At 39.1% G+C, this 21586-nt stretch overlaps 2 protein-coding genes across 2 annotated transcripts in view; both read left to right on the top strand.

Moving 5' to 3' along the window:
- Positions 1-21586, top strand: part of LOC126780773 (amyloid beta A4 precursor protein-binding family B member 1-interacting protein) — a 273890-nt gene that overhangs the window by 219893 nt on the left and 32411 nt on the right. The gene's annotated exons all lie outside the window — the stretch shown is intronic.
- LOC126780661 (uncharacterized) lies at positions 9601-10386 on the top strand. Its single transcript, XM_050505288.1, has 2 exons — positions 9601-9640; positions 9795-10386. The coding sequence occupies exon 2, from the start codon at positions 9796-9798 to the stop codon at positions 10384-10386; it is 591 nt and encodes a 196-aa protein (XP_050361245.1). The 5' UTR covers positions 9601-9640; position 9795.

Here is a 21586-nt window from a genome sequence, read left to right as displayed (position 1 = left end):
TAAAGTAAAAGTAATTAATTAAAATAAATATGTCGGTAAACACTTAATAAATTTAGTAAGTAATTTTCAGTTAGTAAACTTTTTCCTTGGACTTGGCTGCTTTAGCTGAACAAAATGGAATTATTATTTTGATTGTTATAACATCTTAATCGCGTTTTTTAAATGATATGATTGTTTTTTTTTAATAAAAATTACTAATAAAGATATTTGACTATTGATAATTTTACTTGTAATCATTTTATTCGTAAATAACAACTTACTTTGACCAAGTTCATACAGTTATTTTAACATGTTATAATTATTATAGTACGTCCACATTGTAAACGTGTCACGTGATATTGATATGAATATAATCAGGTATGTGAGTACATATTCGTATGTCTAGTTCTTGCAAGTTGCAATAACCCTGAACTAGATTTTTAAAGGACCAGATTAGGAAACAAAATCTGCTATTATTTATAATATAGCTAATACTAATTAAAACAATTTTCATTAGTACTAAATAACTCTTAATAATTGTAAGTAGGTAATTTGAGTTTTTTTACACTTTATGAGTTCTATTGAATTTATTATAATTATTTTAAAACTGATTTATATAATTTTGTATGTACCTTCTAAAATCCACGTAAAACATTTTTGGATTTTTAAAGTATTTTATTTACAAAAAGGATTACAAATTATTAAAGAAAATAGAATTGTTTAACGGAAAATAATATAATTGATGATTTGATAAACGAGAATCAATTCTCAATAATTAAGGAAATCAATGTTGATAATTTTTAGAGTTGTTGAACAAAACCACTATAACTCCATCTTGAAGCTAGTAGAGGAACTATATTTTAAAATACCGTTTCAATTTGCAGTATATAGGTGCATAATATAGATGGCGTGTGGATCGATTTTAATACAAACTAGACCTTTGTATTTAATTAATGTTTGTAATTAATTCGCCACAAGGAGCGCCACACATATATAACTTAAATTTTAAAACAAAAGCCGTTCTGAGGATTATTGATATGAAAACTGATGATGAAAGAAGTTTCGATGGTTTAGTATTAATAGGATTATCGATGTAGCTTGCATGGTTGGTATTATCATCATATTATCATTCGCTTGCGAGCACGAGTAACGTGCTGTGTATTGAAATGGCGTCCATTTCAATACACAGCACGTTACTCGTGTTATTACTTTCTTTATAACAATTACATTAATATTAATTAATTATATTTAAGTAGGTATTAAAAAAATCGCAATCGTAATTCCTTAATCCTAGTGTTGTCACACTAAGGACTATTATTTCCTTAGTGTGAGGATAATTGTCCCTGTGTAGGTAGAAGGTCCGAATTTACATGTACATAATCAACCTTTATTCATAAGGTAAGGTCAACTCCGGATTTGAAGACACCAACGTTGTACCTATTAGGAAATACAGACTCAAGCAAAGTGTTTCACAGTTTTGAAGTGCGAATGATATATGTGGGTTTCGAATCCACTTCGTACGTAGACGAGGAATGTCCACCATATGCCTGTGGCGCTTTGTCGATTTTGTCTGGCCGTTCGAAATGGTGGTGAAAGTGATGCTGGTGAAATTAAATGGTGTATTTCCTGAGATAATTCACCGAAATGACGCAACTATACGTCGATGTTCGAGACTTTGTAGCCGAGAGTTGACCAATGTGTTGTCTCCTATTAGCCTCCAAGCGCGCCTCTCGATCAAAATCTAGAGCCTGAAGGTCGTACTTAGCAGAGCCGTCTCATGAGATCAGGACTCCAAAGATGTCTCCAATGAAAATAACTTCTCACTTTGGAGAGGATACTAAGCATTCGAGCGGCAATTTAGACGGCTTTGGACTCAATAAAATAGCCGAAATTTGGAGTCGACGTGAGAGTAACGCCAAGAGATTCCAGGTGGGTTGGATTCCCTCTTTTTGGTGGAAAACAAACACGCCTGCGTCTTGGTTGCATTAAACATAACCAAATTGGTATCACTCCAATTGGACAATGCCTCAAGGGTCACGTTTTGGCGCTCAACCATGGCCTCTCTCGGAGCCTGGATTTGAGCCATATTAGCTCATGCGTTGGACGTGTAGTTTTCGACAACTTTGCAGTCATCTGTATCCATGGATACCGGACGATATCAGATCATTGAAGTGCAACAAAAATAGTGTTGCAGAGAATACTGACGGAAACAGGAAAGAGGAAAACGTAAGAAAATATTCCATAGTCAGACGTAGCAAATCTGTCACACCGTCCACACTAATTGAGGAATCGTCAGAAGAGAAGCATACTTGCTACTAAGGATAGCATGCAACGAGAGACTGGATTCCTTCTCAATCTACTAATTTGTATCACCACATCCACCGAGTGGCAGTGGAGCTGGGGTTGGGCGGGGAGTAGACAGATGCAGATTTCACCAGACAAAAGATAGACACTGAGTAACGAATCGGCTATCAGCAGAAAGTTCAAGTAATAAACTTTATGCGAGTCAACGTCAGGTACCCGTGTAGCATCTCAAACCCTGCGTGGTCAGTGTCCTGGTATGGAAATAGTCACTCCTTGTGGTGGGAATTAAAAATCTGGAAACTGCGGGGACGCATTATACGTTTGACCGTGTTTTTATTGACTAATTTGAACAAAAAGCAATTATTGCGACTTAATCATAATAGTTAGAAATATAGCCTCGTAGACTTTTATGTAGGTAATAAATAGTCATTTAAGGTGACATCAATAGTTTTCGCACGCCAAATATCACCACTCTTTAGGAAAAAAATTGATACTTAGAGTTAAATAAAATTTAGCCTATGTTACTCGCTGATATAGAGGATTTTTTTTTTAATTTTTAAAATCGCTTTGTAGTGAAAACAAACATACAAAATATCATATCTTACCTCTTTATAATATTAGTATAGATATAGATTATAAAGATTTCAAACTCAAAGACATTAATTGTAGAATTTAGACTTTAGACATTGTTGTAGAAGCATTTACTTATGGTCTAAGCGGGGACCGCATAAAAGGGTGGTCATAAAATATACTAAAATTTCATACCATATATATATATATAGGCCTCTGCATCTTTGACAGATGATTTAAGCAACATCGCGAAGGCACTTGCGTTCATGACTGAAAAGACCAATGCGAGAGAGGATCCCCCGGCCGCACTTCCGACAAGTGTATGCGCCCCCAGATGGGCGGGGGTTTGAAGCCCGCTCATAACGCCTAGTGCGTTTTTCTTTTAGTAGTTTAAACCAGTCATTGTCATGCTTTGATTGACCTTCGTAAATAAGGCGTCGCCACTTGGCACGGTCCTCTGCCAGTTCCTCCCATCGATTGCTAGGGATGTTAAACGCAACCATATCACGCTTAGCGCAATCTTTGTAACGGAGCATAGGCCGCCCAACAGACCTCTTTGCATCCACAACCTCTCCCAGTAGTATTTGCCTTGGAAGACGGGTCTGCTCCATTCGATGCACGTGTCCCAGCCACCGTAACCGTTTTTTTTTGAGAATGGCCATGATGCTAGGCAGCTGTGCCTTGCCTAGAACAGACTCGTTTGTCACGCGATCCTGCCATGTGATGCCCAGAATGTTCCGAAGACGGCGCAAGTGAAATGTGTTTAGTCGGCGTTCTTGTTTTGCGTACGTTGTCCACGTTTCTGCTCCATACAAGAGTGTGCTTAGGACACATGATTGGTAAACAAGCATTTTCGTTTTTACCGTAAGGTGTCTGTTATCCCAAGCCCTTGAACAGAGCCTCCCGAACATAGAGGCTGCTTTGCCGATGCGGAAGTCGATCTCTGCATCAAGCGAGAGATTGCTTGACAAATGCGACCCAAGGTAGCAAAATTTGTTAACCACCTGTAAAGGTGCGCCGTTAAGCAAGATGACTGGTTGCTCTAAACATCCTTGCGCTAGAATAACGGTCTTCTTGCAGTTTATGGACATTGAGAAGAGGTCGCACGCTCTGGCAAATTTGTCCATTAGACTCTGGAGTTGAGCTTGGTCATGAGCAACGAAGGCAGCGTCGTCAGCGAAGAGGAGACTATCTACAAATAGGTCCTCCCTGTAGCGTTTGGACTTGAGCATTGAGATGTTGTACAGCCTACCATCGGTTCGCCTGTGTAAGTGGACGCCTTGCTGTTCATCTCCAAAAGCAACCTTCAGAAGCACCGAGAAGAATATTCCGAACAAGGTGGGGGCCAGTGCACAACCTTGACGAACGCCACGGCGTACGTCGAATGGCGTGGATGCGTTGCCATTGTGCAGGACGGTGACTTCCATACCTTCGTGGAACGATTGCACTATCCTTAGGAGTTTTGGGGGGCATCCAATTCTGACAAGAACCGAGTACAACCCCTCTCTGCTCACGGAGTCAAAAGCCTTATTTAGGTCTACAAATGCAATGACTAGGGGGGTATGTTGCTCCCTACACTTTTCTTGTAGCTGTCTGAGTGAAAATATCATGTCGACAGTTGACCGTTGGGACCTAAAACCACATTGTGCCTAAGGGTATACGCGGTCGGCGAGCCTTTGTAGTTTGCCTAAAATGGCCCTGGCAAAGGCTTTACCGACGATGCTAAGAAGAGATATACCGCGGTAACAGTTGCAGTCGCCACGATCGCCTTTGCCTTTATAAAGAGTGACGATGTTAGCATCTCGCATATCCTGAGGGACGTAGTTTTCTTCCCAGCACTTAGCCAGGTGGTTATGAAGGATGGGCAAGAGGCACTCAAGCTTGACGACTTCGGTGACAACATCGTCTTTTCCGGGGCTCTTTCCGCATTTGAGCTTCTTGACGGCCAGATAAAGTTCCTCTACTGTGGGTGCAACGTCTAGCTCGTGCCAAGTTGCCAGATTCGGGACAAGCTCCATTGCTTCTGGCTGAATATCCACTGGGCACGAGTAGAGCCCCTTGTAGTATTCTACCCATCTTGCCATCTGACGGGTGCTGTCTGTTATAACAGAACCGTCGGTTTCCTTGAGAGGTGCCGTCTTTTTTGGAGTAGGTCCAAGAGCTCTTTTGATGCCCGCGTACACCCCGCCAATATCCCCCGCGTTTGCGCACGCTTGGATGCTTTGGCAAAGCTCTGTCCAATACGCATTTACAAAGAAGCGCGTGCTACGCTGGAGTGAGGCTTTTGCCTTCGTGAGATCTTTACGCGTCGCATCGCAAGGGTTAAGGCGAAAATTTAAAGCGGCTTGGCGTTTCGAGTCAATCAAGGGAAGTAAGTGCTCCTCGTTTTCTTGAAACCAGTCGTAAGATTTTGCCTTATGATAGCCAAAAATCTTGCCTGCAGTGTCAGTGAGAAGAGACTTGACTTTTTCCCATTCGACTCGCGCTGATGCCGTACTATCCCAAGTTGCAACTTCTTCGCGGACGAGTTCCCCAAATGACTCCACTACTTCCATGTCACGAGTCTTGAAAAGATTTATCTTTTTACGACCGGGTGGCTTGGAAGAATGGACTCTTCTAGGGACAATTCGGACTTTAGTAGCAACGAGGCTGTGATCGGTGTCACAATCGGCACTGTGAGACGCCCGCGTGTGGAGCGTTTCCCGTAGATCCCTCCTTCTTGTAAGAGCAAGGTCTAATTGGTGCCAGTGTTTAGATCGAGGGTGCATCCACGAGACTTTCCGCATCATTTTGCCTTTAAAAAAGGTGTTGGTAACACACAGCTGGTGCCTTGAGCAAAACTCCAACAGTCGTTGTCCGTTGTCGTTAAGCTTCCCTATGCCGTGTGCACCGAGGCATTCAGGCCAGGCTGATGTGCCCTGACCGACGCGGGCATTAAAGTCACCCAAAATATGCAGTCTGTCAGTTGGATTTACCCTGCGCACTGTCTCATCGAGCTGGCCGTAGAATTGATCCTTGGTCTCGGGTTTTGAACTAAGCGTCGGTGCGTAAGCGGAAATTAGCGTGACAAAGCCGCTTTTTGTGTTTAGACGCAAGACCATAATTCGCTCGGAAACGCCTACAGGTGTTTCTATGGCGTTGATGAGATGGTTTCGAACCGCGAAACCTACACCATGCTCTCGTGTTTCCAAGGAACTCTTGCCCTTCCAGTAAAAAGTGTAGTTAGCTTCACGCAAGACCCTTCGTCTTCAATTCTGGTCTCTTGTAAGGCTACAATATCAATATTGAGCCTTGTAAGCTCCACGTCGATACTGTAAGTTTTGCGCAGTTCTTGGGCGCAATCGGAGCTTCCGTAGGTGTTCGGGAAGCCTGTCCTCATCGTTCGGACATTCCATGTCGCAAAGCGCATGTAAGCAGCGTTGGTGTGGGTTTTGGGATTTATGTTCCTTTGAGCAGGTGGTTAATGTCACAGCGTCAACGTCTAGCTGTAAGGCTTGTGTTCCGTTCACCCAGGCGGAACAAGTTAACGCTGAGGCGGATCAGTACCTTATTGATCGGGGGCTGCCCGACTTAAAGCAGGCGGTAACTGATCAATGGATCTACGATGGATCCTCCTACTGTCAAGAGTGGCCCCTGGCGTCCGCACTTACGCCTATTCGTGCTGACTTATAACCGGTGACTGCCACTCTCCGTGTTGTTTTCCACTTGCAAGACAGGTGAGCGAAGTGTCCTCTCCGTGGATGCTGCTACGCCTGGGCCTGGCGACTTTATGGCAACACGGGCGTGCCCAGTACCCATGCCACCCTCTCCTCCTCCCCAGCAGGATCCGTAGGAATGACGAGTCAATACGTGTGGTGCTGGTTTGGCCGCAGGTGACTGGCTTACGCCTAAACGGAGGCACCGCTCCGGGTTTAATATTAGTTTTCCTTCTTCTTTGGCGTGACGCTGGGATAATTTTGGGAAACAACGTATCAAGGAGAGGGGTGAGGATACTGTGATCACGGAAGATACAGGAATGTGACACTAGTAGCTAGAGCAGTCCGGGGTCGCGTACCCGTAGTGATTCCAACCAGCTATCGGACAGATAACTGGTAGATCCACCCTCTGGACAACCATACCATAATAAACCATAATAAACTACTATTTAAAAAAAATGGTGAAGTTACAAACTGCAGATTACTTAGACTTACAGACCTATGGTTTATTATTTATCTATTATCCGAACTTGTCTTGGTCCCAAGGTGCTAATTGGTTCGGATAATCGAAGTTCTACTGTATAACAAAGATATAGCCAGGTGGCGATTGTTTCATTCCCAAGGCATGTTGTCATCCATGATCATTTACAATAATGTTATTATTATTATAACCATAGAGCGATTACATAGTTTTGATAATAAAAAAACAATAACAGGGAGACCAATCATATGTAGAACTTATTGTATGCGCATCTATTTTTAAGAAATTGTGTGTCTGTGGGTGTGTAAAATTGATGTATAAAAGGACCTCAAGCCGCCGCCTAGCCAGCCCGCAAGACGAAGGCCTTCACGCCTCGTTTGAAGGAACACGGGTTGTAAGAGGAGGGGAACACGTGAGCTGGTAAGGAATTCCATTTTTTGGAAGTGCGACAAAGATGTCACGTCGGTTCGGAGAAGTTGCCGGCTAAAACGGCACAGAGTGGATGTGCGAGGCAGAAAATGCCTTAAAAATCGCGCTGTTGTGGATTTCCAGACAAATTAAAGGATTAGTGCTGTATTATAAATAAAACTATATTTATCAAGACTTATATCGTGCTCAATGTTGTTTTAATGCAGAGCTGTTATAAATCACATGAAATACGTAAGTCTAAGGTATGTTTATCTTTACTCCTTATACCATTGGAATTAAGTATATAAATATATTTTTTTAACTCGTCCTACATCATACCGTACAGTCAAAAATGTCCATTAAAATTTGTAAAAACTTTACTTTATATGCATTTTTTATACTTTATTTTATATGCAAATATGTATTTTACAGATAATGTACATCGAAAAAGGCACGGAAACTTGGTTGTTGGCTTGGCTTTAATCAAGCAATTTTGGGTAGGTATTACCCACTTATCACGTCATATTCTACCGCCAAACAGCAATACCTAATATTTTTATGTCCCGGTTTGAAAGTTTAACAAATTGAGCCAGTGTGACTACAGGCGCATAACATCTTAGTACCCAATTGTCAATATATCTTACAGTGCTAATGTCTATGGGCGGCGATGATCATCGGTAGGCCCATATAATAGTCTGCCTAACCAATTATTTAAATATATATACCATTAGGGTATTTTGACGCCTCTGTCATTGCTATCGATTTTCGTAGTATATGAAAATAGATTTTTTTATATATACCACGAGATAGAAAACAGCAAAAAGCTAATTTAAATCTCTTATTTTTTCTTTCTCTTTAGATATCTTAACAACGATCAACGGTAGGTGAAAAATAAAACTCATTTTAAAGAGTACTTATATATTGACTGGACTGTTAAGGTAATCTACCTACTATCTACACCATACTGGTAATTCCGTAGATAAATGTTTTCAAACCTCCGAAATTTCCAGGTCTATAATATTCATATAGAATAAATATGTTTCTATAAAAACAATTTATTAGCATATTCGCCTTTATCTTTAGCTGCATTGTACATATAGAATTGAAATAGACGAAAACATAATCATACTTATAGTTTAAACCTTTTTAATATAAGTACTTTATGACAAAGAGCTCACGTCAATTGACTGATGACTATTATTGTTTTTTTTATTTTAAAGAGTACTTATATATTGACTGGACTGTTAAGGTAATCTACCTACTATCTACACCATACTGGTAATTCCGTAGATAAATGTTTTCAAACCTCCGAAATTTCCAGGTCTATAATATTCATATAGAATAAATATGTTTCTATAAAAACAATTTATTAGCATATTCGCCTTTATCTTTAGCTGCATTGTACATATAGAATTGAAATAGACGAAAACATAATCATACTTATAGTTTAAACCTTTTTAATATAAGTACTTTATGACAAAGAGCTCACGTCAATTGACTGATGACTATTATTGTTAAAGAATTTGACGATTATGTAACAAGATATACATACTAGTCGTATTATTATTAAGTTTTTTTTAGATTTAATATATTTTGCTATAGAATGTCAAATTTATACCCAGTATATATTTCATCTTAGTTTGCTTTTACATAGTGTCTGTATCGAATGTTTTTTGTGAGAATAAAAATAAATAATTTAATTTAAAAATAAATAAATCAATTTAATCGACACAATAAAATGAGTTGTGTCTTATATGAGAATACAAGGAGTTAAAAAGTTACAAAATTATTTAGTCCTTCCATGTAAACAAGGTCAACGATATTTTTCACATCTTGAATCCTGAGAAGTGGTTTTGCGAAGGAGGGTTATTGAAGTAAATATCTTTTTTACATTTTACTTATAACCATATTTCCATATTTATGGTGATAAAGCTTTGTGCGCTAGAACTTAAGAATTGCTTATATTTGATATTTATTGTAGTGATAATGTATGATCATAGAGGGGCGTATTTGTTTAGTCAGTTTTGATAACGTTCCTCAAGTGATTGTTAAATCTGTTAACAACTAATACATTCACAGATTTTTCATCGAAGGATTTGTGTTCTCCATTTTGGTTTGCAAAGTCGAGCATGTTTTTTTTATAAGAAACCACTAAGGGTCAACGTGGACAAATAAGATCGAGACTTAGAAATATCCACATAAAGTAATAATGAGAAATGCTATCATAATAAATTAGTCATGATAATTTTGTATAAAGCGTTCATCCTCTGACCGTGTGCTTTCCTTTTCATTCATTCTTTAGACCTTACTATGTTCCCTGTCACTAAAAACATCAATGATGATTTTAATTTTTTTAGGATGCATTGTCAACGATGCCAAAAATCAATGCGTAGTTGTGAAGGTATCAAATGTGGCGAATGTGAGTCGAGATTTCATATTAAATGTATAAATGGGAACACAAAGAGCTTAGAGCTAGAATGCGGTGATAAGGGATTTCACTGGGTTTGTGCTTTGTGTCAAAAACCGTCTTGTAAAATCAACACCGAACAAATCCAACCGGATATTTTACTCAAAGCAATAAATGCATTAACGGAGAAACTTGAACTTGTCAACAAAATCCAGCTACCGAAACTAAATAAAGATTTGATACAAATAAAATCCGTAACTGATCATATTATAAAACAAAATGAGAATATTCTAATTAAAATAGATGACTTAAAAAACAGAAAGTATGTAGAGCAATCAAAGAAAAATTCGAACAATAAATATCGAAGTAGAAATCTTAATTTGTCGCCAAGATCGAACCGGTGTGACGAAAAAGTTCCGATTTTGGGTACAGATAGGATCAGATACAGAACACGTAGGAGATCATATCCAATTATTAAGATGTTATTACAGTTAAACAGAAAACTGAGTCGAGGAAAGAGATCAAAAAGGAAAATAAATTAAAATAATATTTTTGTGTTCAAAGATTTAGTATTACGTTTTATACACGATACGAGTACATGTATGTAGAGGTACTTAATTAAAGCGATAGCATGAAAATAAATGTAGTTTTTTATAAATATTTTTATAATATACATTTAAGTGTCTTAGCAGCAGCGTTTCTAACCATTGCATCACGCGCTTCAAGGTAGAGCTTTACTGTCTTTTGGCCTGGCACCATAGACATAACCTTGACTTTTACAATCCCTGCCGTACAATTCCGTATACAACATACAGTTTTAATTAATTAAAACTTTTATTGGTGCCTGCTCCTTCTGCTTCTACCCTAAAGTCAGCGCTGGTCCTAAGAAATGTTGCTAGCACAAATGCATTCTTTAATCCGTTGGGACGGCACGACCAGAGATTTTAAACATTGTCATCTTTTAATCACAAAGTTGAAACTGAGATTTTCTGGATGAAAAAAACCTTTGATATTTGATACCTACTTATATGAATAGATTTTATCGTTAACAAACATACAAAGATGATAATAGATTCTGTCTTTAGACACAGACTGATTATTAAATCAGATAACATAATTAATGCTTATTTTCATATTTAAATTCTATGGGTTCACTAGTGTTAAATTTGTGTACAGAATCGAGGCCGTCAACAATTTGTCACGTATTCACGTGAGGCGTTGAAGGTTATTTCTCTAATGTTTTTTATTTTGCCGTTGTAACATCAATAGACCAAATTGAAACATATGTATATATTGGTATACCCATAATGTTGGTATACACGTATCTATAATGTTTGTCGATTTATTTATATTGTGGCATTCAAGAATTTTAACTTGTAATCACAGACTTAGCTTTGAATCTATTGAGTCTGAATCTGAGTTTATTGTTAGGACGTGAAATAAATACTTAAATATGGGTTACAATATCCTTTTATTTCCATTTGCAAAATTTCCACGAGCAAAATGAATGAGAGCCCAATAAGGTTTACAATGGGTATTTGTAATATCGGCTTATGACGTCAGTCTGCAACTGTCTGACTAGAGTCACTTAACTCATCTGGCTAGGTACCACCCTCTAATCAAATATTCAACAGTAAAACAGCAGTACTTGGTATTGCTGTGTTTCGGTTTGAGGGGTGAGTGAGCCAGTGTAATTACAGGCACAAGGGATATAACATCTTAGTTCCCAAGTTTGGTGGCGCATTGGCGATGTAAGTGATGGTTAACATTCCTTACAATGCCAATGTCATAGGCCTTCGTGACCACTTACCCTCATGTGGTCAGGCCCATATGCTCTTCCGCCTACCGATTCTATAAAAAAAACTTAAGGAAAGTAAATTACAATACCATCTATTGGCAACACATTGAATTAATAAATTAAATACGATACTGAGCGTTTGAGTGGAACTAATGAATTTAAGGGCCGTCCGTTGACATAATGTAGTGCAAAAATAATACCTAACACTATATATTCAGTTTTATGTTTTCTATTAAAAAATATAGTTTAAAATAAAGCTCTTCGATTTAAACTATAATTATTATCAAGTTAGTTCTAGCGTTGTATGCTTTAAACAAATTTGAATATCAATATTTTTTTTTTTTTGGAAATGGTATTTTATTTTATCATGACCCTGATTAATATGGCATTATATTACACACTACAAACATTTCTTGATAAATACATATCTATATTATAATACAAAACTATTCCACTTAACACCTTATATCCACTTTTGTTTTTAGGTTTCAATAACACCATTCATAAAATTAATAAAAATTACAGATTATATATTATTTTAGACCTCGACCAATGATGTCTTGTCAATCCAAGCTAAAAGTTATTTATTTATCTTAACTCTTCCTACCATTGGCATTCCAATGGTTAAAGCTATGTTAAGTGTTGCAAATATTCTTCGTATTTTATTTCAATAGGTATGCAAATATTGTCATTGTTTATTGTTTTCTTAGATAACTTATTTTTATAACTATTATCAATAGACACGTCTATGAGGACATGTGAAAAAGACACACTACACAATACATAATAGAAACTTCTTAGTTACCGTAAAAATTTTTTTTAAAGGAGTAAATGATTAATTAATTACATGGGGAAGGCGATTTATTTTATTGACGAAACTATGTTTTAAATTAGTTTAATCGAAAACTTTTTATTATAAATTATTTCAATTCCAACTATTTCCATATTTTTTATCGGCTGTGATATTTTTTACTGTTATAATCTAATAATATCTCCAAACAATTTGATAAATGTGAAAGCGCAACCATTTGAAAGGGATAAAGATCAACAAATACTGACGAATATTCAGTATCTATGCTTATCTCTATGGCACAAGCGTTTTTGTGCAGCATATTCTGAGATTTGATAATAAAATAACACTATGGTTGTGTTGCGATGTGGTATCGTGGTAACGATATTTTCAGATGAGAAGAAAAGAGCGTTGCAAGTAGTGTGAAGTGGTGTCGCGTTGTGGAGAGGAGAGAAGAGATGTCTTGACCGTTATCAAATTGGTTTTGGAAAGGCGTTTCTAAAAAAAGTTCCAATCGCTCGAAAAGACACTAAAAATTAAATAACTCAAATTTTCAAATAAAATAAAATAATGTAATTTGTAAATCGATTTAAATAATATGCGACCGTATCTTATACTCTATTTGAAATACAAATTTTTTAATGTTTGTTTTCGAACTTTGTTAAAAATTACCATCATAGATGATATTTAAGTTTTATAAAATTGACATATTTTTTTGCGATATCAAAAGGAAATTTTTAAGGATTTTCGTCACTAACTGAATTTTACGCTGACAAAGTCGCAGGCTTTGCTAGTATTATAATGACTAGGTGTACGATATATAGTAGAATAATAATAGTAATTTTAGTCGTTATTTCCGAATAATGGAAATTTGATATTCACTTTCAAAACATGATAGATTATTCATAGTTAAGGTAATATATTAAGCTCGGGCGACCAAGATTCGCTAAGCTCTAATATAATTTTGTTACAGAAAAACAAGTCGTGTACTCGATTGGATATCTCATCAGAAACATTACTTGGAAACAAACCAATTTTTTAAGCTTTCAAGAATTATTTGTTAACCTTTTATTCGTGCGAGGCAGAATATCAATATAACTCTGTTAGCAAAAAAAATGTCTGCAATGAATTAACTATTGCATTCCACGGAATACCTGAAATAGTTTCAAAAAATGATATATGTTTGAGTACGGGCTTATATTATAAATCAATTTTAAAAATGTCGTTTTGAAGTGAAATTCGTCTTCGTTTGTAAGTTTTTTGTTTATGAGACAATTGTAATAATTCTTTTGGGATGTACTTATATGGAGTAACTATTCTTTTTATTTTGGTTTTATTTAGTTTAAAGTAAAAATGTGATTATTGAAAATAAGTTGAAATTGTGTTTAAGATCCTATTATTGAAGCTTTATGGTATAGGCAGGAGGCTCATCTGATGAAAAGTAACTACCTCCGCCCATAGACATGTGCAACACTGAGGGGCTTGTAAGTGCGTTGCCGGTATTTGAGGAAAGAGTAGGCTTTTTAATCAAAGTTGTTTTGGTTTTTAATCATTTTATAATCATTACATTATAATTTTATTTAAGAAATTAATCTACTAAAGACACAGGTATGACAGCTAGGTACCACATTTACTCGTAGTTCTTACATAATTGATTGCATTGATAATAAAAATTAAACTAAGATTTTTTTTCAAAAACTTAAGAGATGTTTCTGAAACAATGACATTTCATTCGAAACTGTTAAATAAGGTTCAATTTCCGTTTCATTAGAACGAATTTTGTTATAATTAGTGTAGCAGCTTTTATAGTTCACGTGTAGATAAATCAAAACGAAACTACAAAAAGTATATAGTTTCTACAATTCGAATAATAATAGTATCAACGATGAAGTTACAAAAATAATTATATTTTATTTAAATAAAAAAAAAAAAAAGCTGAGATGGCCCTGTGGTAAGAACGTGTGAATCTTAACCGATGATCGTGGGTTCAAACCCGGGCAAGCATCACTGAATTTTCATGTGCTTAATTTGTGATTATAATTCATCTCGGGCTTTACGGTGAAGGAAAACATCGTGAGGAAACCTGCATGTGTCTAATTTCACTGAAATACTACCAACCCGCATTGGAGCAGCGTGGTGGAATAAGCTCCAAACCTTCTCCTCAAAAAGAGGAGGGGGGCCTTTAGCCCAGCAGTGGAACATTCACAGGCTGTTACGGTTACGGTTAAATAAAAAATATTTATATTGTGGTCTTAAAGACATTTAATACAAGTCAGAGTTTAGCTACTGTATCATCAACGCGTGGAATGCAAGATTGTGAGCAGCAGCCAGAATTTCTCCGTTGAATCGCAATTCCAATTCTCTTGTCTTGAACAGGATGTTAGAGGAAGTGCAGTCGACAGTAAAATTGTCGAAGCGATTTCAAACTTTAGCTGTCACGTTCAATTTAATCTTCTGTCAATTGAATGACAGAATAAGGCGATATGTCAAAGTATGCGCTTAGATGACAATGTAACTCGTCTTATTCTATAGTTATCTATGATGTTTACTAATGGGTAGTGAATGTATTCGTTAATCAATGTCGCATTAACTTAAAATATATAATAGCTCTGTAAGTGTGTGGACGTCACTGAACTCCTAAGCCCTGGATACGAAATCGAGACGGGCAACTAGTAAGGTGTAATACTTTCGAACCGAGTAAAAGAAATAATTTAATGAATATAAGGTATAATGAATAAATAAATTCACTATGGTGTTTTGTCAAGGCTATAAGACGGGGTGTTGTTTTTTTTTATTTCTAAAATGTCTAACTGCACTGCAAATAATCTAATAAAGACTTTCCATGAAAATTCTTGTTCAGGCAACGAAAATATCAAGTTTTCGAAAGCAATTCATAAAATTATAGCAATGAAACGCATAAAAATTAAAAACACGTTAAAATATACTTTTACTAATTTATTGAATACTTTGACTAACTTATTACAGTTAATTAAGTAAAAGATTGTCAAAAATCTTGATATTACTTTAATTAGCGGTAAAAATGTCGTGTTTATTTTTTCTTTTGAATTAAAAAAATAATCATTTTGTTGAAATTCAATGTTGCATTTTCATCAGTTCACAATACTTGTGAAAAATTACAAATTAAATTAATTATAATATTTATATATTGCAATACCATAATATATTAACAATTTTTTTACTAAGATGTACCGTACCGTACCGTAACAGCCTGTGAATGTCCCACTGCTGGGCTAAAGGCCTCCTCTCCTCTTTTTTTTGAGGAGAAGGTTTGGAGCTTATTCCACCACGCTGCTCCAATGCGGGTTGGTAGAATTCACATGTGGCAGAACTTCAGTGAAATTAGACACATGCAGGTTTCCTCACGATGTTTTCCTTCACCGTTAAGCACGAGATGAATTATAATCACAAATTAAGCACATGAAAATTCAGTGGTGCTTGCCCGGGTTTGAACCCACGATCATCGGTTAAGATTCACGCGTTCTTACCACAGGGCCGTCTTGGCTCTAACTAAGATGTACGATTTTTTAATTCAATGTATTAGACAATATTTATAGATCACTAATGGTGTTATCAGATTAGTGGACATCGAGGAAGAAGCAGTAGATTAAATCCAAACCTTCTTCTTAAGAGGAAACTTTTTCCGGCTGTGGGATTTTATGGGCAATTACTATAATCAGAAAACAACTATATTAACGTCCAAACCAACAAGGGTTTGACATACTACTAGCTATTCTAAATTATTTTAATATATTATATCCTTTCACAATTTACGACTCCTACATATTAGCCAATTGTATAATCGTATATATTGGCGTACACATATTAAATTTATAATTCAAAAAATTATATCTTCTATAGCTACTAGCGGTCCAAAGAACTGGAAGAGTCGCGGAAGAGTTATATGAACACATCGCTGCATTCTCTCCGAACCATGCCGAAGACGGCCATCGCAGTGGTTTTTAGTGGGTAATAATAGCACATAACACGATTTTCCAATCGTAATGTATTTTATTTATCGATTGTAATATTGTGAAATATATCTTCACCGACGTGAGCTCCGACGAGCCGCAAACTGGGCACGACACGAGAGTACCTACTTACAAAACCTATCAAAATATAATTAATAAGTTGTACTTTATTGCAAGTGCCCTTGCACGCGATTATGTAAATTAGTAAGATATGAGATAGTTTGACATCTTTTACATGGCAAGGTTAACAAGCCGTCACAGCGCCTCCTGAGTACGTCCATTAAAAACACGACTGCAAAGTGGCCATCGCCGTTGTATTGTAATGTATTGGCTAGAGTAGCCGATTTCATATATGTACACATATATACACAAGAACAAAACGGCGTTGGCGGATGTATATCATTTAACAGCTATGATGTTGCCAAAAAACTGTGCACATATACTGCGAAGTCGACGACGTCAATACATATATATATTGAACCTTTATGTAATGTACCTATGTCAATTGCCTTGTCTATAACAATTCCGTTAAAAAAATGGTACGATTTAGACTTCTTAAATATGTAAATATTAGTTATTTAATTATATAACGCCTATATAAAATCTAGGGATCTTTTAATCTAGGGACAAACGACGTTAGAAAAAGAAGGTACAAAAAGGTACAAAAAACCTGCAACGCAATTCTGTAAGAACTCATATCATTACTCAACCGTAAATTAATATTGACAACCAACTTATAAGACTGACGCGTGTTTTCTTGAAATGTTTTAATTATTATTGTCAATGTCACATATCACTATTTGACATTTCACGACCGTTTTCTACGGTTAGCTTCGAATTTGTTTTTACAGAAAATATATAATATATTGACGTACCAGTTATAATTTCATTTCAGTAAAAAATTAAAATAAGGACTGTTGCTGTAGTATGTTAAATTTTGTATTTGTCTAGGACAACTGACTACAATAAATGATCGATCATATCAACACGTTTAACCATTAGTCTCTTATATTTGTCGATAGTATCACAACAGATCACATTTTATATCTTAAATCGACAAAGTTTTTGCTTACTTTTAAGTAACTTTTATTTCCATCAAACAGTAAAAATTATCCAAAAAGGTTTATCTCTTTCTAAGAAATCTACTTTCACTGTTGGCCAGTCATCAAGGTTCATAGTTGGGAACCAGGTTAACCATCGCATCAACTTTTTTTAACAAACTTCATACACACGCTACACACTTAGCCTCGAGCACTATGGCATTTTTTTCTAAATATACCAAGATTATAGTGCAAATAGAAGATTTTTTACATGTATGTCATGCTAAATAAATAGACTAAATAACATTCAAAAGAAGCACTTTTCAAGCAAGAAATAATAAATGAGTTTTTTGTCGTAATCACAATTCACTTCACGTTAGATTTTATAAAGGTTGTTTCAACAACCATAGACAATATAATTTTATATTGCGGGAGCTTTCAAATAATTTCGATTATCCAAGGTACAAAATTACAACATTTTCTGCAAGTTTATTTATATTTTTGTTTCATTTGATAATTCTAATCATAATCAACGACGTCTTCAGTTTATTACCGTACTCTTAGATTGCCTGGGTGACCGTGAACCATTTGTACATAATAACAGATCTAAAACGGTGCGGTGCTTGTGACTCCTGTTTGATTTGGCTACGGTGTACATTTATTTAGAAATATACAGAGACAGGTATTCCCTGTTGTTCCCCAAAAAGTTCGTTACAGGACTGAAGATTGACGCCTGGCATTGCAACTCGTAACACCAAATCACACAGATACCTAAGGAATATTATATAAGCCGCATAATATGTTTTACATGTATATTTATTTGGTATCGGTGGAGTTTGTTTAATAATACGGCAAAGAACGGAATTGGTAGAATATTACAGCCTTTTTTTAACGCTGGAAAAACGGGTTCCGCGTTTTCCCCACGGAAACAGTGGGGGGGTATGTGGGGCTCGCCGGTGTCCAAGGCACCGAATGCGCTCCGAACATCGGAATACCCACTAAAAAACTAGCGGTACCCTTTCTGTCTTGACGAAGAGCGCCACGGGATCGCTTTCGCATGCTACCGTAGAATATTACAGCCTGCGTAACGTTGATCCTTACAAAAGGTATAGCTGGTGAATTGCTATCCCACTAACATCGGCGCGAGCTGATCAAGGAGGCCGCCATCGTGCAGCGATGGGGTTCCGCGGGAAGGTGGGAGAACACCAATGTAGAAGAGCTGGCCAGCTGCATGCGCAACGCTCTTAAGGAGGTGTGCGATGCGGCCATGCCGAGGGCCCGACGTAGAACACCACGCCGTCAGGTGTACTGGTGGTCGCCCGAAATTGCTAAACTTCGTGTGACGTGCAACCGGGCGCGGAGGGCCTACATCCGCTGTCACAGACGAAACGGCTGCGACACGGAATTAGAGGGACAGTTGCTGGCCGCTTACCGCCAACTGAAAAAGGAGTTGCATCAGGTAATTTGTCGAGCCAAGGAACGAGCGAGGGAAGAGATGTTGCCTGACCTGAATAGGGATCCATGGGGGCGCTCGTACCGAGGAGTGCGAGGAAAAGTTAGCACCCACGGCGCTTCCGTGACGGAAACGATGCCGCCGGAGCCTCTCCTGCGCCTGGTTGGGGAGCTTTTCCCCCTTCCGGGTGAGCATGTCCCTCCGTGAATGGCTCCTCGCTCCGTGATCGAAGAAGAAATTGTGGCTCCACCACAAATCACGGAGCGAGAGATGGAGATGGCCCTTGATCGTCTGAGGGTCAGAACCACTGCGCCGGGTCCGGATGGGGTGCCAAGACGTGTTCTGCGAGACGCTCTGGAACACCTAGGTGGCAGGCTTCGGGAACTATTTGACAAATGTCTTTCCAGCGGGCAATTCCCAAAGCTATGGAAAGAGGGCAAGCTGGTCCTGTTGCCGAAGGTGGGGCGTCCTCTAGAATCTCCTTCGGCATACAGGCCAATTGTACTGCTGAATGAGACGGGCAAACTCTTCGAGAAAATTCTCGCTGTCCGTCTTGTTCAGCATCTCGAGGAAGTGGGACCGGGTCTCTCAGAGGCTCAATACGGGTTCAGGGCGGGTCGATCAACCATCGACGCCCTGAACGCCCTAAAGACCCAGACCATGGAGGCGGTGGCCCGAGGGGACGTGGTCCTGGTAATATCGCTGGACGTGGCGAACGCCTTCAACAGTCTTCCTTTCGAGACAATAAGAGAGGCGCTTCAATATCATGGGGTGCCTTCCTATCTTAGGAGGCTTCTTGGGGCATACCTCCAGGATCGGATGGTCCTCTGGGAGGGGAGCGATGGGCGAATTGTTCGACGTCAGGTAGGCTGTGGCGTTCCACAGGGGTCCGTTCTCGGTCCAATCCTGTGGAACGTCGGCTTTGACTGGCTCCTGCGGGCACCTGTCCTTCCCGGGATGGGGCTGTTTGCTACGCGGACGATACACTACTCACGGCGACGGGGCGAAATTTCGAAGAAGCGGCCATCCTGGCCGAAGTTGGAACGTCGCTCACGATGGACCGGATAGAAATGTTGGGCTTGAAGGTCTCCATCTCTAAAACGGAGGCCCTCTTATTCCACGGTCCACGTCGGGGTCCCCCTCGTGGAGCGTGTATCACAGTCCAAGGGACAGTGATAAAGGTGGAGGAAGGCCCAGATGAGGTATCTGGGTCTGATCCTGGACGGAAGATGGAGCTTCAGGCAGCACTTTGTCCAATTGAGCCCGAAACTCATTAATGCCGCAGCCGCCTTAGGCCGCCTCCTACCTAATGTGGGAGGGCCGGAATCACCATGCCGGCGATTATACGCCGGTGTACTGCGCTCCATGGCGCTATATGGTGCACCCATATGGGTAGACGCTCTCGCCGCTCGTAATAGAGCTCTTCTGAGGAGACCGCAGAGAGTTATAGCGGTGAGAGCGGTACGAGGTTACCGTACGGTGTCGTGGACGGCGGCGACACTTCTTGCGAGTGATCCGCCCTGGGAACTCCAAGCCGAGGTACTCGCGGAAGTGCATCGATTTCGGGTGGAAGCCAGGGCGAATGGCGACCGTCTAGGAGCAGCGGAGGTGGGGCGAATCAGGTCTGTAGCCCAACAAGCTCTCATTCGCAGATGGGAGGAGGATCTGAGATCCCCATCAGCAGGCCTGGCGACAGTGGAGGCGATCCGCTCCCACTTGAATCGCTGGGTAACAAGAAGGAGCGGCACAATTACGTTTAGACTGACACAGGTGTTTACTGGGCACGGCTGCTTCGGTAAGTACCTGCACGGGATAGCGAGGCGGGAGATATCACCCTCCTGCCATGAGTGTGGTGCGCCACTGGACACGGCACATCACACTTTGACGGAGTGTGCTGCGTGGGGGCCCCAGAGGCATACCCTAGCGGCGATAGTTGGCGGAGACATCTCGCTGCCGAGCGTGATTAATGCTATGCTTGGCAGCGAGAGGTGTTGGATGGAGATGATCTCTTTTTGCGAGTGTGTTATGTTGCAGAAGGAGGTCGCGGAGCGAGAGCGAGAGGCGAGGTCAGCCGCCGCTGATTCGCTCCGCCAAAGAAGACCCGGGAGGAGGCGCCGACGCTATGCTCACCTTCTTCCCCCACCGTAAGCGCCGCTGGGGTTAGGGGGGTACTCAGTACCCCGAGAACCCCCTGAGAATGGAGGCCGCTTGAGCGGGCCAACCGTCGGTGCGTCACGGTAGGATGCGCAAGCGATCCCGTGACGCCCCTTCAACAAGACGGAGTGGGTACCGCTGGTTTTTTAGTGGGTATTCCGGCACCTTCAGTGCCGGCGAGCCCCACATATCCCCCCACCTCATGTGGGGGAAACGCGTAAATGCGTTTTTCCAGCGAAAAAAAAAAAACCCACTAACATCGGGTTTTTAAAGCGCTAAATAGTTTTGATAAATTTGCGTAACAAATAATCGATTTTTGCAACACATAGGAATAGTGGAGTGGGGCTGGCTATGTCTTATGCTCTTAAAATCCCACGGCATTTTTATATTATATATTTTTAGTTCCTTTGAAATATTACATAATTTAATAATTACCTGTTACTAAATTATTTTCCAACTACTTACTCACAATCTACTTGTGATCGATTGGCCGAATATTAATTAAATTGTCTTGCGTA

This window comes from Nymphalis io, chromosome Z (assembly GCF_905147045.1).
Source record: "Nymphalis io chromosome Z, ilAglIoxx1.1, whole genome shotgun sequence".
NCBI classification, from domain to species: Eukaryota; Metazoa; Arthropoda; class Insecta; order Lepidoptera; family Nymphalidae; genus Nymphalis; species Nymphalis io.
The sequence above is the reverse complement of the archived record's forward strand: the minus strand, read 5'-3'. Positions and strand labels throughout refer to the sequence as shown.